This window comes from Triplophysa rosa, linkage group LG25, assembly GCF_024868665.1.
Source record: "Triplophysa rosa linkage group LG25, Trosa_1v2, whole genome shotgun sequence".
Classification (NCBI taxonomy): Eukaryota; Metazoa; Chordata; class Actinopteri; order Cypriniformes; family Nemacheilidae; genus Triplophysa; species Triplophysa rosa.
Genome location: NC_079914.1, coordinates 10,483,544 through 10,511,219, shown reverse-complemented (window position 1 = coordinate 10,511,219; position 27,676 = coordinate 10,483,544). Strand labels below are relative to the sequence as shown.

Below are 27,676 nucleotides of genomic sequence, written 5' to 3'. Positions count from 1 at the left end.
TAAATTGTGGCGCTGTTTCTAGGTTCCAATGGCGGGGCATGGCAGAAGGGCGGCTCGGCCAATAGGAATCGTTTTTGAGACGCGCTCGGCCAATCAGAGGAGAGGTACTCAATACTCTTGTTGGAAGAGCGTTTTTGAATGGATCTCTAATGTATTTGACAGACATGAGACCTTTGATACTATCTTAACATAGATATCGTTTATTGCGGTTATAAATTATACATAATAGCATTTTTTTAATTTTTAATTTTATTTTGTATGCTGTATATTTACGTTATTGTGTATCGTTTATTCTTAACATACATTCTTATGGAATCTGCTTCTTATACTTTTCTACTTTAAATAGAATGGACAAAATATGAATTCTGCATAACTGAAATGTTTAAATGTTTTTTTTTCCGTTAAAATATTAGCTTGAACCTTTGAATGAATGAGATTATGTCGTGACTCGTTTAGTCTCAGGGGATAGTTCGGCCAAAAATAAATGAAGAGTTTGGTTCCAAAATTAGATAAATATCATGTTTTTATATTGGGCATTCCAATTAATATAAATCAAACTGCAATTGGTTTAATAACTCGAAAATACAGCTAACTAACACAATAAAAACACGATAACATAATAAAAAACATGATTTTTTTGAAAAAAAATGAAATAAAATAGGAGTTGTCTCATTTTGGAACCAACCCCTTCAAATATACTGACATGATTAATTCACCCTCATATCGTTCAAAACCAAACCCTGTATTTCTTCAGGGTAACACAAAAGAATATATCTTGAGAAAATGTGGCTTTTGTGTGGTCTCTCACTGGAAGTCAATGAGGGCCAATGTAACCGTTCTTCAAAAACTTTTGTGTTCCCCAGAAAAGTCATACATGTTTGAAATGACATGATGGTGAGTAAATGATGAAAGAGTTTACATTTTTGTGTGAACTGTCCCTTTAATACGACTCTTGGCCTCGCGATTATATATTAATACACATGCAAATGTTGTGGAGTGCTTTTCTGGATTAGGACTGACAGATCTTTAGCATTAGAAAACCACACTTGGTTTTATGTAGTGATGTTCTGTGATGATGATCATCCAAGTAACGTTATGTGATGAACATTCCGCTTTCCCCCCTCCCTCCCCTGAGTCCCCTCCACCCTCCGTTTCCGCAGCAACAGGGAAAAGATGGCAGCGCTCGCGACCCTATCTCAGGTAAAAACAGATAAAACATCCATTTCACGAGATGTTTTGAGGCAAACGCAGACATGCAGAGAACGAGTCTGTGAATGAGTGATGAATTGATCCCTTTATCGATGTTACCGGTTAGATTTAACGTCGTTTAACTCGAAAATGTCACGGGCCTCGTTAATCGGGTGCAGTTTGCTAGCCGACTAGCGCGCTTTTTATCTCGTGCCTGACGTGATATACGAGGAAAATAACATAAATGTTAATGTTATTTTTGATAAAATATTCGTTAAATAAACATATAAAGATATCAGGAAGTTACATCACCGAGAAATACATCAGCGGGGTTAAACTGATGTCACAAGCTAGCCGCAATACACTAGAACAGCATAAACGCCGAAATTGTGTTTTTTTTACGCTGTACGTAAACGTTCACATTCAGAATATGTTTATATTTTATAATGCACTATGGAAACCTATACAATGGTAATAGAGAACATTGTAACATTTAATAACAGTTATTATCTGCTTTAGACGGATGTGTTGAACCGCTAGTTTAGTTTAGCAATAATGGGAATTAACGTCAGTAAGCATTGGAAGGCTTTCAATGAAGCACTTAATACAAGTGTAATGGATATAAAATGCGTCTACTTTTATTTATGGGACTTTTTAAGTATAGGATTATAGATTTGCAACTAAATTTGCATGATGGGTTTCATAAATCATAATATGCAGTTAGATAAATGGACTGATTGATGTGCATTACTAGCAGGATTGTACACGTGACAAATAATCAAATGGCAAACTGAATATATAATAAATACATAATACACAACATGTATAGTGCACATAATTGTGTGTATTCAATGTATTGTTTGATATTGATATGTGTTTATTATTAATTGTGTAAAATATGTATTTTGACAAAATGTTCCTGTAGCTCAGCTGGTGGAGCATTGCATTAGCAATGCAAAAGTTGTGGGTTCGCTTGAATGCACTGTGTTTTCATACCTCTCTTCCCTTTCGCCCTAGCTGTCAAGCGGGAACCCTGTATATGAACACTATTACAGACAGGTAAGGTCAAAATAATGTATGCCGACCGCATGTTATTTGTAACTGGATGCGTTATGGTTCAATGTACTGTGGTCACATAGACAAATCAGATTTCAACTCTGAAACTCTTCAAAGAGTGAAGTCAATGTTTACTTTTTTGTTTGGTTTTGAAGGTGGACCCAGGAAACACTGGAAGGGTTGGACCCACAGAGGCTGCACTGTTCTTGAAGAAATCGGGTCTGCCAGACATCACTTTAGGGAAGGTAGGTGTTTTGGTAAATTGTTAATCTTTTCTTAAATTTTTGAGCATTGTATTTCAAGAATGTCCGGTTGTTTTTTTCTCAGATCTGGGATTTAGCCGATCCAGATGGCAAAGGTTTCTTGGATAAACAGGTACACATTTGTATATCTTTGATCATCTACATTCCAAACATTATTGATATCTATTGATATCTTTTTCTTGTGGTTTGTTATCAGGGATTCTATGTTGCACTGCGACTCGTGGCTTGCGCACAGAGTGGCCATGACATCAGTCTTAACTGTTTAAACCTCTCCGTTCCCCCTCCTAAATTTGTGAGTCTCCTTTTACCCTTCTGTTGATGAGTGTTTGCCAATCTTATATTAAGAATATTAAGCTCATAGGTTTCATTATATCTTTTCCAGAAGGATCACAGCAGCCCATCGCTAAGTTCTGTAACATCGTCCAATGAAAGTCATTGGGCTGTGCGGGTACGCAATTTTGAACGATTTAGATTTTTTGCTTTTGGCATATGTGATTTTTGTGAATCTTAGGCAAAAACTATATTTCAATTTATATTTCAGCCTGAGGAAAAGAGCAAGTTTGATGGTATTTTTGAAAGTCTTGCTCCAGTAAATGGACTACTGTCGGGTGAGAAGGTCAAACCAGTCTTAATAAACTCCAAACTACCTGTGGATGTCCTTGGAAAGGTAGAAATTCACGCTAAGCACTTTTTCTATAAACTGTAGACCAAATGTAATGAATCTCTCGTGTGATCAGGTGTGGGATTTGAGTGATATAGACAAAGATGGACACTTGGACAAAGATGAGTTTGCAGTGGTGAGTGATTATTATTTGTAATATAATAAACATAGCAAACAATGGCTATTTTCTAAATGAAAAACATACAAAATCATTTTTTCTGTTACTACCATATGACCGTTGTGCGCAAGTATGCAGATTTTCTGTTTGCATGAAAAGCCTGGATGAACATGGAACATACAGTAAACAAACAGAGCATGCTGTGTAGGGTACTGTATAGTGGCTGATAACAATAATATAATTAGATATCCCACAATGCAGTTCCCTTGACTTGATTGTGAACTTTTGGTGGGACTGTTATATGGAAGTAATATCAGTTATGATTTGAAGAAACCAAGATGGATAATACTGTCTAAATTCGTCTTTATCAAGGCTATGCATCTGGTGTACCGCGCCCTGGAGAAGGAGCCTGTACCCTCTGTTCTGCCCTCCTCCCTTATCCCTCCATCCAAACGAAAGAAATCATCAGGTTGTCTGTCCGGCACGGTGCCGGTGTTGCCAGGCAGCCCCCCACCGCCAAAAGACAGTCTGCGGTCCACCCCTTCTCACGGCAGTATGAACTCCCTAAACAGCGCTGGGAGTTTGTCTCCAAAACACACCATCAAATCATCACAGGTTAACACATTTATTGCCTCTCTAGTGTCTGGAAAGTCTGAATTTAAAAGCTGGTTTCAATGCTGAAGTGTGTGATTGGAATTGCAAAAATAGTTTTTTTTTTGCCAAAAATGACTTAAACTAAACTAGCTTCTAAACTAATACAGCAGTTACTTCACATGATACTTTTTGTGATAATGGTGTTGTACGTAAGAAGAGTGCCTGAAGTTGTTGTTGTTGATTTGTTTTTACTTCTTCCATCAGCATTCTGTAAACTGGGTGGTGCCAGTTGCAGACAGGAGCCGCTATGACGACATCTTCCTAAAAACAGACACAGACCTCGACGGTTTCGTCAGCGGCCAAGAAGTCAAAGAAATCTTCATGCACTCCGGGCTTCCTCAAAACATCCTGGCATATATCTGGTACTTTTGAGCAGTGCCTTTGTTCACACAGGCTGTTTTCAGAAAGTGTGCTTTTCCTCCCACTTCCTGTTTAGCCACATACATGACTTCTTTTTACTTCTTTCAGGGCTTTGGCGGACACCAGACAAATGGGTAAACTCACGCGTGAGCAGTTCTCTCTAGCCATGCATCTGATTCAGCTGAAAGTGAGCAAAGGCTTGGACCCACCACAGGCTCTGACTCCGGACATGATACCGCCATCTGAACGCGGCACGCCGGGGCCTGTGAGTTAAGCTTATTGGATTCAAATAAAATAAAAGGAATTCTTATTAATAAAGTAATGGAAACCATCTTGTCTTATTTTTGTATTGTAAATATTTCAAGTAAAAAGTATTATATGTTAAAGTATAAATATAATTTTATATGTAAAGTATTGTAAACTGCGGTTTATAGCTTCTGTTTATAACATAAAATTGCAGGTTATATTATGTACTTAGTTTGAAGTCAAATGGCATCAAATTGACTAATTGTGCAAAATCGTACCCATCAGCTCAACTTATAAATAATGTTTTTTTTTACTAAAAGAAGATACAGATTTCTGGTATAAAAATCAGCATATAGTAAACACAACCAATATTTAGGTGTTGTTTAAATACTTGAAATTTGATCTAAATCTAAATTATTTTAAAATAAGATACACTTTTGTTATAATTACATATAGAGAAATATGATCAAGAGCTTTTTTTAGATTCACTCCCTTCTCTAATTGTCTTATCTAATATTACATAGTTCTGTAAATCACTTGTCAATATTCAGCACTTTGCTTTCTCTCTTTTCAGAGTCTATCGGGATATATGACACCAGTGGGCTCTGAGATGGCTGCGTTGTCCGAGATGCGCCGGGTAAAAATCTCTTTCTGCATATCATGTGTATTCGTTTTTTGTACGGATGTCAGTTTCTCATTGGTAGCTTAGAGCGATGACCAAACCCTTGATGTTAAGTAGATTAAAATGTGATTTATTTAGTTTTTAATAGACAGCAAGAGAGCCACTAACATTGGTTAATCATGATGAATGAAAAAATATGGTATTTTTTATAACCTCCAACCTTAGAATATATACTGTATATACATATATTATAATGACAAACATGTTGTTTTCCTCTCTATCCATATTTTAACGCTGCTGATGTTTATGCCTTAATCACTGGCTAAAATCAGGCAATAATGTTCAAGTTATGGGTAGGTGAATTTGGAAAAAAAAAGACTAAACAAATGCTTTCGGTAGCCTGTTTGCAGAGACATGGATTTGGAAAGCATTTGTGACAGGTCCAGTGCTGTGAACGCTGCCGTTTCTTGACTTCCCCTTGTATTGATTGTAGAGGTGGAGGACGTCTCATTCTGCTCCTGTGTGGTGGCCTCTTGATGTTCCTTTACCCTTCCGTGTGTGTGCGTTTGTGGTGTTGTGGTATCATGTGTCCGATGAAAGCGGCAGTATTGACCGTTTGCTCCCGTCACACAGGACAGCTCCAGCTCTGTGGGTTCTGGCGAGTTCACGGGGATCAAAGAACTGGACGATATAAGTCAAGAGATCGCACAGCTGCAGAGGTAATACAACACGCTGGGTTTCTGAGTCGACTGGGATCTGTTCAAACAATGAAAAATATTTTTTGGGTGATATTCGATTTATAAATCTGGATTGACTTTTAAAGGAATTGTTCACCAAAATATGAAAATTCTCATAATTTACTCAACTTCCCTTTTTCAGCCGAACACAATTGGAGTTACATTAAATAATATTCTGGCTCTCCTACGTAGCTTTTTCTGTTTTCTTTTATTTTTATAAATGCCCAAGTTGTTTAAATCTCGCATCCTTGTTTATTATCATCTTCCATTTTTGTCATCCACCCTCCCCATCAAACCCAGTGAATCTGTCGTTTCTGAACATTTACCTCTTTAGATTTTAACATGCACACTTCAAAGGAAGAGAGGAAAGGTACCAGAAAGTTCTTGGTGGTGGACAAGTTTCCTCTCTCTGGTCATCACCCCGTCCTCATCCATGTGTGTCCGTTTAACACATTTTTTAAAAACTCTTTTTTTTTCATTGCTTGTTCTTCATGCTGCATAAGTACTCTTGCTTTCACACACTGGGAGACGCTCAGGTAAAGCCCTCTTATGGCTGTCACGGTTCTGTTTTGTGTGTGGCGGTTTTTGTGTGTGAAGGAGGTGGGTACGAGGGCGTTTCTGTGTGGTACGGTCGCTAAAGGTTGTTGTGTTTTTTTTGTTTTTCCCACAGAGAGAAATACACTTTGGAACAGGACATCAGAGAAACAGAAGAGGCCATTAGACACAAAACCACAGAAGTTCAGGTAAGAATGGCATTGAAGTTTAAAACAGGAAGGAATTGGGTAGTGGTTAAAGCAATATGGGTTTAGAGTGTAATGTTGGATTTAATTTCAAGTATTTTACACAGTATTTATATATTACATTTCAAGATGTACATTTATCCATATAAAGCTAACACAAGGGGGCGCTCACACTATTTTTTACAAATGAGAAAAAAATATTTTTCTCCTGTGGAAGGTACATGCTAGGCAAAATGTTACGATCAGCCTCAGTCTCAATTCATTTTCAGTGTGTTGGAAAAGAAATTTAAAGTGTCTTTTCAATGTGTTTTTAACAGGACATGCAGAACGATCTGGACCGAGAGACGTCCACCCTTCAAGAACTTGAGGCCCAGAAACAGGACGCCCAGGACCGGCTGGAGGAGATGGACCAACAGAAGGCGAAGCTGGAGGACATGCTCAACGACGTACGACAGAAGTGCCAGGAAGAGTCGCAAATGGTGAGTACCAACCCATCTTGTATTGATAAAAGATCAGAACATAAAGAAAAGTTGAGTTGAGATCGATTTAACTTCACTGATCCACTTTGGGTGTTTAGATCACGTCCCTACAGAGTCAGATCCACTCGCAGGAGTCAGACCTGCAGAGTCAAGAGGAGGAACTGGGCCGGGCCAAGGCCGATCTGAACCATCTGCAGCAGGAGGAGGCTCAGCTGGAGCAGAGTTTACAAGCTGGCAGGATTCAGCTAGAAACTATTATCAAGTCCCTCAAAGCCACGCAAGATGAGATCAACCAGGTTCAGTTCACTTCCATTTTGTTAGCTAGCAATCTTACATTTTGGTCCTCATACAAAGCTGTTGTATGTCTCCAAAACAGTGAGAGAGTGCATTACCTCATGTGTTTGCTAGGGGGCGACAAATGTAAAAAAAACTTCGTCACTACCATCATACAAATACATTTACTAATGAAGCTACAAGTCAAACACAACTTTTTTGTAACAACTTTCAAAACCTAAAAACTGTGTATCTGTGATGTGTGTCACAGGCTCGGAGCAAACTGTCTCAGATTCAGGACAGCCAGCACGAGATCAGCAAGAATATTGAGCAGTACAGCAGCACTCTGAACGGCACCCACGGGGGCAGCATGACCAACCTGGCCGACATGAGCGAGGGGTTTCCGGAGAAGGAGAACGGAGGATTCGGGGCTATGGTGAGACTGACGGCTTTTGTGATGTACAACAATTCCGACTAAACAGATTTTTTTGTTCAGTTTCTTTGTGACGATGTTACAGTATCATACACAGTGTCACTTTGATATTGTTCATAGGCTTCATACTAGCCTGAGCGTTTCTAAACAATCATTAACTTCAGTGACTGCAGACTATGAAAAGAAATTCCGTTTGACATTCTTTGGTTTCTGGAGGAAACCCCTGCTTGCTTTTCTTTCTGAGTTATGCCTCGCATGCAAAGGTGCAATTTGGAAACCCAACCCTTTCAACAGAGCTTCTTGTGTTGCGGCTGCTATTTGGAACAGCTGAGTAGTTGAAAAAACTGCACAAATAGTTGAAATACACTCAAAGGTTCCTATTACAAGTGTTATTGTTTTCCAACTTCACTTGTGAGCTAAACATGTCGGTGGCCTGTTTCTTAGGCATTTGCGTTAAAAGCTTGTTGAATGTGACGGCAGGTTAAACTGTTGTCATGCTAAAGTATAAAACCTATGTGACAAGAATTCTGCCTTTAGGGTAAAGATTGTTTGTTTTAACTGGTTGCAGGAGGACCCTTTCAAGGTGAAGACGGCTGCGTTCAACAGCGCTCCTCAGGAGATGCACACGGACCCATTCCAGTCTGAGGACCCTTTTAAAACAGACCCATTCAAAGGTGATGACCCATGTCCTGTTTCATTCAGATTACCCTACTGGCTATGGTGATGGCTAACTTACTCATCTCCATCTTTATTTCTGTTCTGTTATAGGTGATCCTTTCCAGAATGACCCTTTCTCAAAGCAGCCCTCCACTGTGGCAGGTATTTGGTACATCTGAATGCGTGACGAATATTTGAGATCATGCGTGTAACTGTTACCTTATGAGAAAGTGCTCAAAAGTTTTTATATTTGTTTTATTAAATGGTGCATTTAATGCACCACACTTTTGGCACAAAGTTCCCAGCTTCATGCTGCTGAACATCGTGTTCAAAGACCTTTGCACAGTTCCCCCTCAGTAATAAATGAGATTTTCAGTTCCTCACTTGCTTTGTTTGAAATGTGATGATATCATGTAAATGATGATATTTATATGTCCTTGGGCTCTTTAGAGCAGCTTCACACAGTTTTTTAAACTGTCTTTGGTAAAGACAGAAAATACTAAGCAATGGTTTAAAATGATACATTTGCACATGGTTTATCTTAAAACACCACATAGACAAATAAGCAACATTAAAACATTTTAACCAAAAAGATGGGAATTCTTGCAGATCCTTTCGGAGGAGATCCTTTCAAAGAGGCCGACCCCTTTAGGACCTCCTCTGAAGATTTCTTTAAGAAGCCTTCCAAGCCGGACCCGTTCAACCAATCCGATCCTTTTAGCAAAAGCGCCACCCTTCCCTCAAAGGTAGAAAGTCATCTCAAAAATGTGTTCTCGAATTTGTAACGTTTCAATTCTCGACCATCTCCTTTCTTCTTATTGTAGAGTCATCACTTCCCAAGCAACGACCCGTTCATCTCCACCAGCCCCAAACCGAAAGGCCAAGGTAGTCTTTTTGCTGAATCACTTTTTTTTTTTTTTAAAGATCAGCATCTTCTCACGTTGAAACTGATCTGGCATAAGCTAGAAATGGCAAAAGCTTGTCCGCTCTCAAACGCCGAGAGGTTTTCGCTCCGGGTATTACACGCTCGAGCAGGGTGATCATTTCACACCTCGTGCCCAGTGGCAACACTCTCGTTTTTTCTGAAGACCACTAAGAGCTCTGTGAGAGAAACATGCGAAGAAGCCGTCAAGATGGTTCCCATGCAGCAGCGGACAGGGGCCATGACATTTCTCAGCTTTTTCGTTAATGCAGAGTCGACTGCAGATCTGCGTTTGACACCGAGGCAGTGCCAGGAAACGCTTGACGTGGTTTTTTCTTTTTTCAAACATGTGGGTTGTACATAAAACAAAAACAAAGTTGCTTTGAATTCATGAGGTGGAAAAAAGATGCTTGTACCTGTTTGGTTCAGGCTGCTTCTCTGTTTCATTAAAGTACTTTTATTTAATTTTTTGTGGCTTCAATGATCACATGGGATTGCAATGTGACATGTAAACGGGATGTTTTGGTCTCTTCATTCACACACTTGTCGTGTCTTCACCCCAAAACGATTACAGTTTTTCATTCCTATTAAATAAAGGGGCGAGTATAATGTAAAGTAACCATAGACTGTCAAAACTGCATACCTTATTTGTGAAACGATGTTAAAGGCTATTTAAAAATGAGCTGACTAGAATTAGACTGTGTATATTGTTGCTACAGCCACATTTGTTCGGATGCACTGAGAGTTTGTTTTCTGTGTCGTTTCCAGATTTATTTGGTACATTGGACCCGTTCGGAAGCAGTTCGTTCGGCAGTAACAGTGGATTTGCGGACTTCAGCCAAATGTCAAAGGTAGAGAACGCGTTTATCAATTCCCTTTCTCTCTCACATACAGCGTGTTATTTGTTAGATGTGGTTTCGATTGTTCCATTGTAATTTGCGGCATTTGCACCTCGTGGCTGATGGCACGAAACTTCTTTCTGCTGTGGTTAAATTGTAGGGCTTTGTAGATGACCCCTTCAGCCGAAAGCAAGACATGCCCGCCCTTCCGCCCAAGAAAAGCATACCACCACGGCCCAAACCACCCAGCGGTAAGCATTTCAACTTTCTCTACTGTCCCATAAACAAAACGTACGTTTATGGCTATTTAAGACATCTATATAGTGTGCTTAAGAATGAATGAAGGTTTCAGAGTGTTATTTGAATATCTTTCTATTTGTTCTTGGTATTAAGATTCAAGATAGTCAGCAAAGTACAGCAATGAACGATCTCCACAGGTGTTGTGAAAGTATGTGAAAGCATTTTTGCAAAAAGATATCGACCTCAGCTCACGCATTCACATGTCTTGTAAACAAACACACAACTCGTGAGAATCTGGCTTTGCAGTTTTGATTATCCACATTGATATTTCATACATCCTGGTTCATCTTCCCTTAGATGTCAACGGGATATTGAAGTTGAGGTAATAGATAAGATGTTAAGTTAAGCATGTTACTAAAAAATGTGCTGTAGTTTATCTCGGGCCCAATTCTCAACCCCTGAATGGAAGGATACCTGCACGGTTTCCTCTCTGCAGTCTTTAGTTGAAGGCGAATCTGTGCTGCTCACTTTTTCACAGTCTGTCGTTTCATCCTAGAAAACAGGGGAGTGTTTTCCTGATGTGACAGAGATTGAAATTGGTTATGGAGGTTAGAGTAGAAGGTTTGCTCGGTGTGTTTTGGGTGGTATATCTAACACGCTTGGATGATGTGCGGTTAGCCTGCACTTGCCAGCAGGATGTGCTCATTTACACACCCCTCTCCACTTCCTCTCTCTGTGTGTGTGTGTGTGTGTGTGTGTGTGTGTGTGTGTGTGTGTGTGTGTGTGTGTGTGTGTGCGTGTGCGTGTGCGTGTGCGTGTGCGCGTGCGCGTGCGCGTGCGCGTGTGTGTACACACTTAAGTGGGTTGTGTGGCCTAGCTGCCACAACCGAGTGTTTTTTTTTCCTTTGTGCTGTTTTTCAAAAACAGTGTCTTTAACCTGTTGAATGCAGTTGCTTGGATAATAAATGGCTTAAAATTATTTAATGATGATAATGCGTCGATTTTTAGTCAGTTATGTGCGTAATAGCAAATTGAATCGAATGCAATAGAAAGCATAATTTTTGCCAGTAGTTTGCAGGGCAGTGGGTGTGATGCCACATGCATATATCGTGATTGGTATTTTGTAAGAGTAAAACATAAAATAAAAAGCAAACAGTACTATTTCTCTTTTATGTTGCATTTAGATATGTTTTCAAATGGAAAATCATACAAGACATCATTATCCATGTCGTTTCATTGAAGAGCACTGCTTGTTTTTTACTGGTTTCCCTCTCGCAGGGTGGGGTTTTATCGCGGGTTACAATTCCGTTTACTGACAGAGAAAAACTGATTGCTGGTCTGGTAAAATTAACAACAAAAAAACAGCCCTATTGAATATGCGGTTAACACCTTTAGAGGAACCAGCAACCAGTTCACAGTTCTCACGAGTAAGAGAATGCCAGTCTTTGCAAACAGTGCGAGAAGAAAAAAAGAAGTTCGCATATGTGTCGTTTGTTTTATCTGAACGTCCTCGCCAACTTTCTGTATGATGGCGTTGTCAGCACAAATGTCTAAAATTAGTTGCGAAGATTTTTTTCCTGTAAGATAAATGAAATCTTTGAACTGTATGGGTGTGTGTGGGAAAGAAAGTGATTTGTTCTTTCGCATTAGGCAAGATAGTTACCGCATCACACAAGCTTCAACCACCAGTGGGATTTTAGGTCAAGCTTGTGGAGAAATGAGACCAGATGACATCCACAGGTTTCCAAGGTTTATGTAATTACGTAATGTAATTTTCTCTATGATTTATAATTTGAGGGAAAAAAAACGAGACCGAATAGAAGTAGGTAAAGTAACCTGCAGTTTTATGTTTTAAACAGAGAGGGCGATAGAGAGGCTAAAGTTACAGCAGCTTTAAATGTTAATTTTTTTGTGCATTTGTTATATGAATCATTCTCACGGGTGAAAATCGTGGGTATGTTGCTCTTCTCATGGTTTTTTCAAGATGCAGGGGTGGTGTGGCCGTGTGATTAAAGATCGGGGATGTTAACCGAAAGATTGTAGGTTCAAATGGGCGACGTAATGAAACATCTTCATTGTGCCCGCAGGCATTTAGGGGCTGCACCTTATTTTTTATTTATTTTTTGCTCTTCACTTTACACAGCGTTATCTCTTTTTTTTTTTGTATTTTATTACCCTCACTTTGACCAGTAAAAACTAATTTACTAATTTCTCAATCTCTCAGGTAAGAGCACTCCAGTAAACATGCCCGGCTCCACGGATTCGGCCAAGACGACGGATCCCTTCCAGCCTTTCAGCGCCGACCCGGCCGATCCGTTTCAGAGTAAAAAAGGGCCGGGAGACCCGTTTAGTGGCAAAGACCCATTCGGTCCACCTGCTTCAAGTAAAGCCTCTAAAGACTCTACATTGGGTTTTGCAGACTTCAGCTCTGTAAGTTGAGCATAGTGATACTCTTCTCTTGTCCAAACCACATGTGACTTTCCAAAAAAGTCAAATCGAACCAAGAAACGGATCAATTTAACTGCTTTAACTGCGAGGTGTTGTAGGGCAGACCGCTCCATTGGCTTCTGTTTGGTCGAGTCTGTCGCCTTGTGCCGGCTACTCATTTATTTCCTCCATGTCTTGCCATCTGTGATTAACTCTCACCAATACACAGAACGTTTGGATGATGAGCCCTAATTCAAGCAGCCAGACATCACCTCTGGGTTGTTTGTGGCACACATGGCTGTGATGTCATCTGTCGTATTGCTCAGCACTTGCATGGGCTTGCGGGAAGACGAGCAGTCGCACTTGGTGATTCCAAGCGCTCTTGGCTATAAGCTAATGCGGCTTCTTGCTGTTTTTCTGTCTTGTTTTTTTTTTATGCAAATGTGTTTGTTTTATAAAAATAGAAATGGCAAGCTTTTAAAAGCTAAAAAGTTCATGCTTTTTTGAATCAGTATTTGATTGTAAACGGTAAGTGTGAGTGTTTTTATAGTAGAATCAGTGTGCTGATGTCAGGATTTTGCCTTACAACACTTTGTGACTGATTTGGCTCATTTGAAACATTTTAGGAGAATTCCGGAAGTTTCCTTAATTCCCTCTCTTTCTTTTTTTAATCCATCCCCCATCTGTTTCTCTTTACTTTTTAATTTCATCCCTCTCACTCACTTTCTTTATTTCCTTTTTTCCCTCGCTATTTCCTTTTCTCCTTCCTTCTTTCCATGCTACTTTCTTTCTTTCCCCCTCTCTCTTACTCTTGAACTCCTTCCATCCTTCATTCTTCGTTCGTTCGTTCGTTCGTTCCTTTCATCTTATGCATCCACCCACCCACTCTCTTTCCTCCTTTCCCTCCTACCCTGTCCCTCTCTCCTTCCTTCTATCCCTTTCTTCCTCCTACTTTTCTCTCTTTTCTTTCTATCCCTCTTCTCTCTTTATCACTTTCTTTTTCTCATTTCTGCTATACCTTTTCTTTCATTCTTTCTTTCTTTCGTTTGTTCGTTCATTTCCCCATCCCAGTTTCTCTTGCTTTTTTGGTTATCTCCCTTCTACCCTTTATTTTATCCCTCCCTCCCTTCATTCTTTCTTTCTTTCTTTCTTGCTTTCTATCTTTCCTTCTTTCCCTGCAACCCTAGCTCTTTCGTTCGTTGCCTTTCCCCATCCCAATTTCTCTTTGTCTGTTCTTTGGTTCTCTCCCTTCTTCCCTGTCCCTCTTTCTATTTCCTTCGTTTCTTTCTTTCATCCACACTCTTTCTACTTTCCCTCCCACCCAGTCCTCCCCCCCTCTCTCTCTTTATTATCTTCATTCCTTCCTTACTTTATTTTGACCTCTGTGGTTCATTTCAGGAGGATGCTCAATCCCATTGAAGAAACCTCTTAATCCTGCACTGTTAGATAACTACAGACCGGTATCTCTTCTCCCCTTCATTGCCAAAACTCTTGAGCGAGTTGTATTTCACCAGCTCTCCTCATTTCTAACGCAGCACAACCTCCTGGACAGCAACCAGTCTGGTTTCAAGAGCGGTCATTCCACCGAGACTGCGCTGCTCTCGGTCACTGAAGCCCTGAGACTGGCAAGAGCAGCCTCTAACTCATCTGTACTCATCCTACTGGATCTATCTGCTGCCTTTGACACCGTTAACCACCACATCCTCCTGTCAACCCTCAAGGCTATGGGTGTCTCTGGAATGGTGCTACAATGGTTCAGGTCTTACCTCTCTGGTAGGTCATTTAGAGTATCCTGGAGAGGTGAAGTCTCTGAGTCCCAACATCTCGATACAGGGGTGGCTCAGTGCTTGGACCGTTGCTCTTGACATCCCTAGGTTTAGTCATTCGGAAACATGGCTTTTCCTATCACTGCTATGCGGATGATACACAACTCCACCTGTCTTTTCAGCCTGACGATCCGACTGTTTCTGCACATATCTCAGCATGCCTGAGTGACATTTCGCTCTGGATGAAGGTCCACCACCTGCAGCCGAACCTTGTAAAACAGAACTGCTTGTAATCCCGGCCGACCCAGAGACTCATCACAACCTCTCCATTCAACTAGGCTCATCGACCATCACACCTTCCAGAACGGCCAGAAACATGGGAGTGGTAATCGATGATCAGGTTAACTTCACGGATCATGTTGCCAGCACCAACCCTGTAGATGCATCCTCTACAACATTAGGAAAATTAGACCTTTCCTGTTCGAGCATGCTTTGCAAGTCCTAGTCCAGGCTCTTGTCCTGTCCAGACTGGACTATTGCAATGCGCTACTGGCTAGACTTCCAGCCTGCACAACCAAACCTCTACAGATGATCCAGAATGCAGCGGCAAGAGTGGTCTTCAATGAACCGAAGAGAGCACACGTCACTCCTCTCTTCATTAAATTACATTGGCTCCTTATAGTCGCTCGCATCAAATTCAAAGCTCTGCTCTTGGCCTATAAGACCACCACTGGTTCGGCACCCCCGTATCTTCACTCGCTAATATAGACTTATGTACCCGCCAGATCCCTACGCTCTGCAAATGAACGACGTCTTGTACTGCCATCCCAGAAATTGAAAAAATGATTCTCTCTTCTCTGGATCTGTTCCACATTTGTGGAATGATCTGCTCGCTGCTACAAGATCAGCAGATTCTGTGGCCATCTTTAAGAATCGGCTGAAAACACATCTCTTCCGTCAGCACCTGACCGATCAGTTCTGACTTTCATCTCTTTTCTACTCTTTCTATCCTTAAAAAAAAAAAAAAAACTTAGCTTTTTATACTGTGGTAGGCTATATGAGATCAGTTTTATTGCGCTTATGCTTTTCGTTGTCCTTATGTTGTGCCAATTTCTTCCATTGTTTACCTCATTTATAAGTCGGTTTGGATAAAAGCGTCTGCTAAATGACTAAATGTAAATGTAAATTTGAAAGTGCCCTCTCAACACTAATGTGGTTCTCACAGATCTATTATCAGTCACAAGCTTTTATTTGAATTACTGTGGGCAGCTTGTGTTTTGGTGTGATCACACGTTCACAAGTGTGATCATCTTGTCCATCTTGATCTTATGCAAAGCATTTTCTGCTAAATTTAGCATTAAAGTCCCATCCACAAAGAAAACCTTCAAAAGTATTTGAATAATTACCACGTAGCCCTGCTATATGTAGCACTTTGTTAAAGGCCGATCAGGGGCGATGGATTGACATGGGAAACGTCAGTATCACTGCTCAGCGTACAGGCTGGGATTGATCTCCGCATGGGTTCAGTTCAGTCTAAGCTCCAGTGTTAAAATGCAAAGCCGCTTGGTCCTAGAGTCACCGCGTTTGCTGTAGCATCATCTTCATTCAGCCTGCCCTCTGTTCTTAGTATCGCTGTGCTTAACTCGGGCAATGGACCTGCTAAACCATCTCTGATTCGCTATCATATCTTTGTATAATTTATTTACAACTTACATCAAATGTTTAGTTCATTTTTTAACATGTGGCATTTTTTCCTAATTTTCAATGAACAAAAAAGTCTGACTAAGTCTGACTAAAAAAATAAAAATGTTTGAGTCTTTTATGCTCTTTATGGAAAACTTTTTTTCCAGGATGGTTTAGCAATGCTTCCATTCACTCAGTCAACTGTAGTTTGCATGTTATATTGCATATGTTAGGAGCCTATATGTGTTTGTACACAATTTATAGCTATCAATGAAAAGCTTTATGTCTTTTCCTCCTGTCATTGTCTTTCTGCACGAGATCAATGCATGTTCATTCTCCTGTCCATGGCATAATCGCTTTTAGCTACCAATTAAAAAAGGTCCATCATGAGTCATCGGTGGTAGTGGTCTGTTGGTGTCCAATCAGCATCTGTGTACGTGTGTGTGGGTGTGGTTACAGTTGGGTGGATGGTCGTGTGATGGTTTGGTGTAAATCTCTTGTTTTTTTTTTGTAATTCATTCCTCTCTTGCAGGAACTGAGCGAATCAAGGTAAGAAATGTGTGAAAAATGTGTGAACCTAAAATTTTATTTTTTGCTGTTGAAACAGAAGGCAACAGAATAACGTGACACGTAGTTTTAAATATCAACCGCGCATGCTTTCCTACACAATCTACATTATTAACCACGTTAACATACACATGATTTTCCAATTGCCATCCATATTTGTTCATTATTATTAAAATAATTATCATACAATTCTGTATTGTTCTTGAAATTTAGCACACAAAAGAACATTGAATTGGACAATGTGGCTGTGATGCGGCAGTCATGTGGATGTAAAGGGGTCTGTGATGTCATGCAAATATTCAATGATTAAGTCATTGTTATGGACCACACAGAATTTTAATTCGCCCTTAAAATGAAATTCTGCACAGATCATCGCGGTCTAGTTTCATGTGCGCGCCATAGTCAAATACTCAAGATCGAAACATGACATAGCATATTTGTTATATATACTTATGTATATTTAGTGTATTATGTATTATTTGTTATGTTTGTTCATTTTGTAATTTTAGAAACCGTTTTATTGCACAGCACCGCAAATGTAGTTTGTTCACACGTGAATGTGTCGTCAATTCAGATCACAACACAGATCCATGCGATGCACACCACTTTTCAAACCCGAATACGGTACCGACAAGCGTTAATGTGCCGTATTCCTGTTTTTCCGGCTCAGTTTGGGAATGAAGCCCAGCAGATGGAGTGGGCGAAGCGAGAAAGCGAGCGGGCGGAGCGAGAGCGGCTGAAGAGACTTCGGCAACAGGAGCAGGAAGATCTGGAGCTGGCAATCGCTCTCAGCAAAGCAGAGATGTCCAACGCTTGACTCCGCCCACCACCTCCCCTCGGATCCACCCTCTCTGTACACTACAGCATCGAGTGTGTGTGTGTGTATGAATGGTCCAAGATAGACTCAATGCAAGCGGGCAGGGTCCCTGACAGTAAAACCTCTATCCTTTTGTGTTCGTGTAGGGGGCCGCCTTTGGTTTGTGAATCAGCTTATTCATTCTACATGCACTGCGTTAAGAGTTTATTTTAAAGCGTTTGCGGGTGTGTGAGAATGTAATCGGAGCAATGGATGTTGCAGGCCATTATGGGTCAACACAGGCCATTATCGCCACTAATTGGTGGATAAAAGACCACTAAAAAAGGTCTGTGAGGTTTAAATCCCAGGACTTGAATTTCCATGACTACACTCCTTACCATCATCGAGCAAGGCACTTAATTCCAGCTTTCTTCAGTGGGAACTCAATTGCAGTATGCATAGGGTACGTGGATCTGGATAAAGACAGGCTGCGTAAATAATAAGTTACTGACTCTTGCTATAGTCAGTACTGGTACACACTGGAATTAGAGCAGCGCCTGGCAGACTAAACGTCTGAAGGTACTCTTGAAGGTGACGTGAAACTGAATAACCCGCATTGTGAATTCATTGTGAATTTATGTTATATGTAAGTGTCGTACGAAAACAGCATTTGATTCAGATTGAAACAAACTTAACAATTTTCCGAATCAACCGTTATCCTTTTGTTTTTCGCAGTGTTATAAAAGATCTGGATTGAGCAGATACCTATAAAAGATTTTATTTGTTTGCTATTTACATTAGTTTCTGTTTAGATTTGCAATTTCGTTATTAGGATTTGGTCGGTTCAAACGTGTTGCTTTTGCTAAAACGAATCTGCTAGTGGGCCCAAACGGGATGTGTGGGCCTTCTCGCATTTACGGTGCTTTATAAGGGAAGTTCTGTGAATTTACATATGATCAAATGTTAAACTTGTAGTGGTAGCTGTAAGCACAATCAAATTTGAAAAATATTTATTCAACGCACACGTCGGTGGAATGACACGTGTGGAACTTTGTTAGCGATGGCGAACATTCAACGTGGTATGCGGGTTAAAAAGGAAGTTACCGCTATTTTGCGTTTTGCAGTCGGCTCACACCTAACTTCTAGTCGGTATTGAATAAAATGTTTATTGAACGTTTTGGCAATGTAGTTCCAGGAACATTTCAAACATTTTTGGTTTTTACAATTTAGTTATCGTAATACTTTATATACATATACAAAAACTAACAAACTAGCTGGTACTATTAATACGCAACCAACCTCAGATCATTTAAACTGTTAAATTAAAGTATTATGAGTAATGCGATGTGGTCAGTCATCACGGGCACAATTGTTTTATTTTAGGCCCGAATGATGTTTGACGCTTGATGTCCAACATTTTGGATGCAACTGTGAGAGAATTCTTAAAACAAACAACTGTGACTCTACACTGCTAATATTTTTGCTGTCATCTTTTCTCTATTTTCTGTTCCTCTGTTTTTACATTAGTTGACTCGTGTTGTTTTGCCCACCGTCATGTTAGTGTTACGTTAAACAGTGTTATTTAAAATATGTAAAATGTGTACCTGGGACCTAGTTTACACTGAAATTCTAGTGAGGTGTTTTTTCACTAAAATAAACCCAACCTAGCCTACTTGATTTAAGTAGTACACTAATTAAACATCACGAAAGTTAGCAAAAACTGTAAGTAATATAAAGCGAATTCATGGTTTTTAATGGCGTAATGAGCTTGTTCTGTATTTTGCTGTTAGAAAAAGCAAAGAACAGTTGGAACTTCAAAGAAACGTTGTATTTGTATCCATGTTAAGAGTTCTTCTTATGCTGTATTTGTACTTTATACCTCCATTGTGCAATAGTTTGTATATTTTATTTGTTGTAATACCTGTAAATTTGTTTCATATCGTTTTATTATCCATGTCTTTTATTTTTTTTAATAATTAAAGTGATATTTTTTGTTACTGTCATAATTTAGGGCACGTTTGCCCTGCTAAACTCAAGCTGAATGCATTCCTTATCGGCCTGCCTTTAACCCTCACCTGTGTAGATATTAACCTGATAGAGAAATGCATACAAAGTATACAGAAACCATGTATATCGTGTGTTATATTTGTCCTATGAAACATGAGTAACTGCACACGTGTAACCTGACACATTTTAAGGATTTCATGCTTGGATCTCTTGGGAAATGTTCACGCTCGGTATGCTGTCCCATGATTTCGCGGAATAAAGAAAAGATAACATTTCAGATACATGGGGCTCTTGTATTGAATCCATATGTGTGTTCATCAAGAAACCCAAATTCTGACAAAAGAAAATCTTTAAATGATATAGCATTTATTGCGGCGTCCTCAGAAGGTCATTTGCAATCAGAAACCACACTGTATCAATAACAGTGCAGTATTTAAGTTTCAGGTTTATTTGTCATATGCACAACATGTCAGTGATGGCTGTAAAAATAAAACAGTAATTTAAGGTACTCTTTACAGTAAAGTTTATATAAATATAATAGTATATGTGCAATTGTGTCTTTAAACTACAGATGTTCATTTTACCTGGTTGAATTTAAAGTCCCAGTAAAATAAAAAAAATACAATGCCTATTTTTTCATGAAATATTGCAGCTTTTATTGTAAATAGTGTATCAATGTGGGTCATTCTCTTTTTAAAATTCATGTGCCTTCATAATCATTAGTTAAAATCTGAAAATGCACCTCCTTCCTGACTATCCATCTTAAATGACGTATGTTAGACGGCTTGGGCGTAGCATCTGTTAACTCCTCCCCTTCAACTGTCAGTCTGCTGCCAGTTCCATTTCAAAATGCAATGGCTGTTTTTATACATCCAACCAAATCGCAGAGAAAGACGAAAGCCACGGCCACTATTTTTCTCATTAGAAATTCCATTTCACTCGGAAATGCATCAAATACGGAAGTAAAAACAATCGATACTTATAGAGGTGGGAGGTCTGTAATACTTCCAGTTGGAGAACCCGTAACGGCTAACAAAACCCATTGACATCCATTAAAAAAACTAGCATCCGGTCTCCATTCCTGCGTTCCGCTGAAGCTAGGGTGTTAGCATTAACCGTTATGGTTTTTTGCCTAATGGTTGCAGGCTTTCCTTTTAAAAGGGCTTTGCTAATGCAGCGCTTGAGACGAAGCCGGAAGTGGGAACATCCTTCGTTCCAATCAATCATGCGTCACGGCACATTAACGAGCGCCAAAACGATATTTATTATTTTAAGTAATTGATAAATTTACAGAAAAGGTTACAATTTCGTGCTATACTTTAAAGTTTGTTTTGACCTTTTTACACAATGTAACGTTAGCTCCGCGCTAATCTCAATGACTGGAAGCATTTTAGGCATGACGTCACATCTCGGATTAGGCATATTTCCCATTTTAAACTGGGAAAAATCTGGATTTAGTAATATTAAAAGTATTTAGTAACACCAAAACAATAATGTTACGTAGTTACCATTGAAACAATAAAAGCGGGCCGTTCCAGGAATAATTTTCGGATTGAGGTGAGAATTATCTTGAATCCATCAAGTGCATGTTTCCAAATTGTAGTTGAAAAGTATGCAAGTAAAGTGCAGTTCTGACTTTAAATTGTAGACAATTGTCACATCAGTGAACGAACAGTACAACGACTTTAATTTTGTTACGCTTTTAATAAATGAAATATAGTAGGCCTAAATATATAATATAAAAGTGCAAATGGTTTTTTTTGTGTGTTATTGTATTCTGTGGGTCTCTACATTATAACCAGTTTAACAAATTAACAATGTATATAAAATAATTCATGTGTCCCGACATGCTCACGTGGGAAAGTGACGTCAATGCATGCTCTCTATAGGCCTAATCTAATTAACCACACGTGGGTAATATTATGCTGGGTCACGTGCGTGGAGAACTAATAAATAAATGCACTCAAGTGACCTTGGGTGCATACTAGTCACAGAATGACTTTTTGAAGAGGGAAGTTCGTTCTGAGAAATAGGTCATCATTCGTTTGCAGGTGGCGTTTGATTTGATAATTTAAGGCAATGACATTATTAAGTATCCAATTGCGTTGTTTTGAAGCCTGTTTGTATTTGGTTTGCAAGAATGGAAATGAGACTAAATGACACTTGAATAGCGTCCGGTAAATACCGTCAACAAAACGGAATGTGCACGTGGAATGTTAATACCTTCTTTGCGAGGATGTTGAGATTTAAAACGGTGACTACAAACCCATGAAGCAGATATTCTTGCCTTGCAAATCGGACAAATGTTTATTCCATACGCACGCCTTCCTAGTTATTTAACACGCTTGGCTGCCACGAATGGAAAAACAAACTCGCACACAAAATAGTTTTGGTGTGAATGTTTGACATTTCTAATTACCAAAGTGCGAAAAACATCTTCAACCCTGGCAAATACATGTCATTACACTACAGTTTATGTATAAAGCACATTACGCGCCACACCTATTACACATGCAGGGAATTTCTGTAAACGAGGACGTCAAACGAGCCCAGGTTTTCCAATAATATTACATTTTGTTAAATGTGACACATGTGCTTTGGAAGGGTCTGGAAGAGGTCATTAGCTCTCATATTGGTAACAAGATCTTTCGCGTGCGCTCGCTTGGGTGATTGAATACGAGGGGGCTCGAGCGTATTGACAGCTGGCTGGGAGAACTCGGCGCGCGCTCGAATGAGTATTGATTTAAATCAGCGCGTTGACTAATCTGCGCGCGAGGAGCTCCAGACCCGAGCTGGTTTTGTGTATTTAATCAGCTGGGCCTGGTTCGGGAAACAAGGGCCCTATGCCGAGTATGCTGCCCTGGGGATGTTGCGGTGTACTTATGGACACCAGGACCGTCAACGGAGGTATGCTGGGAAATGTAAACCAGATGGCCGCTTTCCATTACGTTGTCGCATGAATGCGGTTTCCCGTCATCCGTTGGGATTATCGTCTTGCAAACTATGTTTTGATGAGTGCAGAGGTGATTTTGGGGGGTTGACGTGTAGTGTTACCGCCTTCGTGTAGGGACCGTTAGATTTGAGGGGGGTTTCAACGGTTTGTCTCAAGCTGGCGCAAAAGCGACGTCACGCGTCACGTAGTGCCATGCACTGCCGAGGTTCTTCACTAGATTAAACACGGTCAGTTTTGGATGTAGAAATAGTTCACCTCAAATTAAAATCGTCATTATTTATACATCCTCGCGTCATTTAAAACTTGAATAGCCTGTTCTGTGTGAAATTGTATGTACATTTAATGGAAGTCAATGGGATCCATTGTTGTTTGTTTACCAACGTTCTTCAAAACATCATCTTTTGTGTTCTGCAGAAGAAAGAAAGTCATACAAGTTTGGAATGGAATGATGTTGAGTAAATAAATGATCCCTAAGATTATTCCTAGGCAAGTCCAGCAGGTGGCAAACTCTTCCCATGACATTCCAATGCTTTCCAAAGGAATCCGCTCCAAAGTTTCACGTGAAATACATGAATCTAAACTGAACTTTCTTACAAACATTCAATTGTGAACTTAGTCTTTTGGTTTGTGTTTGTTTTAGTTTGTAAAATGTATTCAGGTCTCAGGACAGATTTGGGTAAACTTGTGGATAAATAGATGCTTATTTGAAATAAACTTGAAATATTATTTACCCTCATTACACTACAGCTCACACTTCCAAGAATGTAAAGGATTTCTTGATTTCATCCTGCATGAAATCTGAGGTCTAGTCTGGTTCGATGCCAGGTAAACACAATGCATAAATGTTGTAATATTCATTTCTTATGTAGGTTACAAGTCTTTGCTGATTGAATAGTGTCAGGCCTCAGTTTCTCATTTTGCAGGTTCATCTGAGGATTAGGGAGTTGTTTGGAACCCAAATGACATATTTACCAGGCTGATTTATCAACTATTACAAGAGCTCAGAAAAGTGATCTGAGATTAAGATGAAAGTGATATGAATTTTTTTCTTACTCTGCAAAGTAAGCCATCCATTGACACAGTTTTGGTTCTTGTTTTTTCTCAAAATAGACCAGATAGTGAATACCCTTCCAATAAGTGAAAGGTGTAATATTTCCATGTCATTGCACAGGGCACAGAAAACACAATAATAAGATGATCTCAGTTTTTGTAGTTAATTGAAGGATGAGTATAAAGTTTTCTTGGGGGTTTTAACACCCAGAAAATCTAGCCTTTTGTGTAATGAAGACTATCTCGTACAAAACTAACATTTACATAAAAGTGGTTGCCAAGAACCCATTAAACTCTTAATATGTTTAAAGTGATCTTACAACTTGTGTACACTTTAAAGGTTAATTCTCAGTTTTATAAAGAAAATCAAAAGCCAAGCTCTCGCCACCTTTGATGTCTTCCGTTGTTTTTCCAAAGAGACGTGGTCTCTTAAACTGTGGCGTAGCCCTTTATCCAGACAAGGCTATATTCAGTCTCAACAATTATGTAAATGTAATGTTTGTATTTATAGTCCCAGCCACAACTCTCTGGCAACAGCAACGTTGCAGCTGGGAAAGATTGTATTTTCCCTCAAGTCACATAACAGTTCTTAATACCTCTTGGTGCTTACCGCAAGGTCTCGACCCAAAAGAATATTCCTGAATAAAACATCTTAAACAGAATGCACCACACCATACACAAATGTTTATATCTCAATTAAGTTTAATATATACAAAAAAATACAATATGTACAGCGTATAAATTATGTACAAGTCATAAAAAGTTTTCTCCAGAGGAACTCACATATAGCCCTTATGTCGTCTAAGATGCACTTTTAAAAACATGAATTGTAAGAATACGTTAAAAAGGAACAAAACAACCGTAAGACCCTGATTTGTAAATGTTTACGTAGATAAATGCACAAATGACTTCAAACATTCAGTTAACGCCCGCTTTGAGGCCAACTTAAGGCAGTTTTGAAATAGAAAAACGTTGTCTCGTAAGCTTATTTAGTCTTTGTCAAACATTAGCATACATTTTAAAAGATGCCAAGAGGGCACTCGTGAGATGTATACAACAAGGCACTATCGTGATGTTCAGCACATCATGTTAAGAAAAAACACATTTTATAATATGGTTCCAGTTGCGTCTGAGGTTCAGGTCCAGCCTAACGTGAGTTGAACTTGTTTGGCATTTGTAAAGCTCTTTGGCAACAATATATTTGGTTGGTTCTTTTTGTTAAAAAAATGAAGTGTAGAGCCAGCTACATAATGTATTACTACAGGTCAAGTCAGTTCACGATTCTTCTTGGACACGTTAAATAGAAAATGCTTGCGTTGACCATCTTCCGCGATGCTCATTGTTCAGTGCTTTTAGTCCAAATGTCCGAGTCATGTTCCTACATGTGACGCTTCATATGGAGAGCCAGATGGTCGGACCTGGAGAAGGCGCGCTCGCACAGGTGACACTGGAAGGGTCGGTGTCCGGTGTGCTTGCGGAAGTGGCGGGTGAGCTCGTCGGAACGGGCGAACTTCCACCCGCAACCCTCCCAGCTGCAATGATAAGGCTTCTCGCCTACAAAAAAAGAAGGGTATTTTGTTAAAACTCATGCGTAAATCACAATAAATGTCATTGATGAATGACGTGCCACGGTAGTGGCATGACGCAACGCGTATTTACCTGTGTGCGTTCTGTGATGCGCCTTCAGGTGGGAACTCTTTGTGTACGTCTTGCCGCATCCCGCATAAGTGCACGTGTGAGTCGCCGTCCTCTTCCTCGGCCACGTGCGTCTCCCCCTCTTCGGTTTGGCGTCCATCTCCAGCGGGGATGACGGAGGGGTCAGCAGCACTCTTTGGTTGGCGTTGGGCATCCCGAGCCCCTCGTCACACATGCTGAAGTGACGCACGCTCGGGTACGCCAGCTGCATCTGCGGAGGCGCGGCGTGGGGGAACCCCGCGTTGCCTTGGTAACCCTGCGTGAACGTCATGGCGTGGCACAGCTGCGACTGACAGTCCTTGTTGATGAGCTCCGCGGGGCTTTGCGGAGGGGTCATGCTCCCCGCACCCTGCGGAGAGTTGGCGAGCCTCGGTTGCTCGTACGATCTCATGCACGCTCCGCTTCCCTCCTGTTTGACTTTGGGAACCATTCCCCTTACGGGTCCGTAATTGTCCATGCACGGCTCCGTTTTGATACACTCCGAAATGTCCTGAGTGGGGAAGGCAGACCTGACCAGAAATCTTCCCTGGATGTTGGTGGGCACAGGTGGCTGGCAGTAGGTGTCGATATCAGATTGCAGAAGCTCAGCCATCAGGCTGGTACTGTACGGTGGTGGTGAAGGGTTCATCTCGGGCACCGCGTACTGGGTGCTGGGAGCTTGTGTGGTGTACATGGTGCGGGACTCTTGCATTCTGTAGTCGCCTCCCACACCCATCCCGAGATCTGAACAGGTGGTGTTGGCCAGAATAAACTCCAGATCCAAATATTTGCTCAGATCTTCGTCGTCTGTTGATCTGCAGAGGTTGTCCATGTTGGATATGTCAACAAGGCAGCTGGAATGCACGGACCTGTCTATTTCATCCTTCCATCTCTGTAACAAAATGATGGGTTTTTTTTAAAACGTGAACTTATTTAACTTACCCAAGCAGAACTAATGTATAACTTATAGTGCATCTCATAAAATCTTTTTGCAACTACATGTTTTACGCACGCATTTAAAACATACTAGAAGGTACTCACGTTTTCCCAGTATTTCTCCTTCTGTGCTGAAAATGTGGAAATTGAGGGTAAAATCGTCCCACTTGAAGCCATTTCCAGTCGTCCCAGTAGAAAACACAAATCTTAAGTTTAGGGACCAGTCGCAATCCCTCCAAGAAACGTTGGTTACAGTGAACTACAACTCGGTTTCTGCTCCTACACACTTAAGTTTCAAACTCACGTAGCAAGTACGAGTAAGAGCAAGACCTTATCTTATAAATATCACGCAGTGGAAGCTGGACCAATTGTACGAAGCGGAGGAAATACGCACTAACCGTCCCTAATTTTAGCCCCGGTATATATCTGCTGTCGCTATCCGGCGTGTGCGCCTTTCGTCTTGTGTTGGATGGTGAAAGCACACCAGCTCTCCTTCTTTAAATCATAAGCCGAGACACTCCACGCCCCCTTCAAAACGAGTTAAACGAGTACAGCATGGTGCGAGAGACCTCCTCTCTCTCTCTCTCTCTCTCTCTCTCTCTCTCTCTCTCTCTCTCTCTCTCTCTCTCTCGCTCTCTCTTTCTCTTTTCTCTCGCTTTTAGGTGCAGAAATAAAAAGCATGAAAGAAAAATACACACCATTAACACGTTGTATAAAGATGTCAATTGTCGATACCCGTTGCGCACACCGACTTGATAACTATTGACAAAGCAGGGATCAGTGCTTGGACCATTAATGCATTTAAAATAATAGAACATTCGCTAAAGGACAGCTGAAGTAAACAGTGTTTTATACATTCCAGAGTTTTATAATTGAAGCACCTGGATAAAGCGATCCACGCTATGGATGCTTGCTTTGTTTTATGTAACTGTTACATAAATAAAATATGATAAAGGACGCATTTTGAATAACTATCTATTTAAATCTGCATAAATACTACCGCGTACTTGGTATATTGTTGGCTAGTTTGGCATGTTGTTTTTCTTTATTGCCAGTCACACTGTAACCAATAAACGAGACAATAATCACTTACGCAGGTAAATATGGTTTAAAGTGGTTAAATATATAACAAAAAAGAAAAGTAAATAATACATAGACCATCAATCAAATCGTTTTTAAACTTCAGTTCAGCATATTTGAGGTATTTTTGAACGAGATTACGCAGCCCCTGGCACCTGCAGCCAAAGCGTTTACGCGTCGAATTTGCATGTCATCAGAGCGAAACAAAAACAAAAACACGAGCCATCTCGGTTTTTTCAAATCCTAGCA

At 40.2% G+C, this 27,676-nt stretch overlaps 2 protein-coding genes across 7 annotated transcripts; one reads left to right on the top strand and one right to left on the bottom strand.

The window, feature by feature from the left end:
- Positions 1 to 13: 13 nt before the first annotated feature.
- eps15l1a (epidermal growth factor receptor pathway substrate 15-like 1a) lies at positions 14 to 20,383 on the top strand. Of its 6 annotated transcripts, none has more exons than XM_057325456.1 (29): positions 14 to 104; positions 1,136 to 1,200; positions 2,206 to 2,247; positions 2,400 to 2,489; positions 2,572 to 2,619; positions 2,704 to 2,799; positions 2,890 to 2,955; positions 3,049 to 3,174; positions 3,245 to 3,304; positions 3,659 to 3,901; positions 4,145 to 4,302; positions 4,409 to 4,565; positions 5,121 to 5,183; positions 5,501 to 5,521; positions 5,802 to 5,887; positions 6,409 to 6,441; positions 6,576 to 6,648; positions 6,963 to 7,124; positions 7,223 to 7,420; positions 7,669 to 7,833; positions 8,399 to 8,504; positions 8,599 to 8,649; positions 9,097 to 9,233; positions 9,312 to 9,372; positions 10,178 to 10,260; positions 10,409 to 10,499; positions 12,713 to 12,918; positions 16,897 to 16,913; positions 17,602 to 20,383. In XM_057325456.1, exons 1-29 carry the CDS (start codon positions 29 to 31, stop codon positions 17,669 to 17,671), a joined length of 2,850 nt encoding a protein of 949 aa, XP_057181439.1. In that variant the 5' UTR covers positions 14 to 28; the 3' UTR covers positions 17,672 to 20,383. The 6 variants fall into 6 exon arrangements, with proteins under 6 accessions (XP_057181439.1, XP_057181436.1, XP_057181434.1 ...); XM_057325453.1 differs by having other exon boundaries at positions 12,713 to 12,871; positions 17,602 to 20,382; XM_057325451.1 differs by lacking the exon at positions 16,897 to 16,913.
- A 4,038-nt stretch (positions 20,384 to 24,421) lies between these two features.
- On the bottom strand, positions 24,422 to 26,828 carry klf2a (Kruppel like factor 2a). The gene is made up of 3 exons (XM_057326337.1): positions 26,453 to 26,828; positions 25,397 to 26,303; positions 24,422 to 25,291 (listed from the first exon to the last, which is right to left on the bottom strand). The coding sequence occupies exons 1-3, from the start codon at positions 26,522 to 26,524 to the stop codon at positions 25,116 to 25,118; spliced, it is 1,155 nt and encodes a 384-aa protein (XP_057182320.1). The 5' UTR covers positions 26,525 to 26,828; the 3' UTR covers positions 24,422 to 25,115.
- Between the last annotated feature and the right edge of the window lie 848 nt (positions 26,829 to 27,676).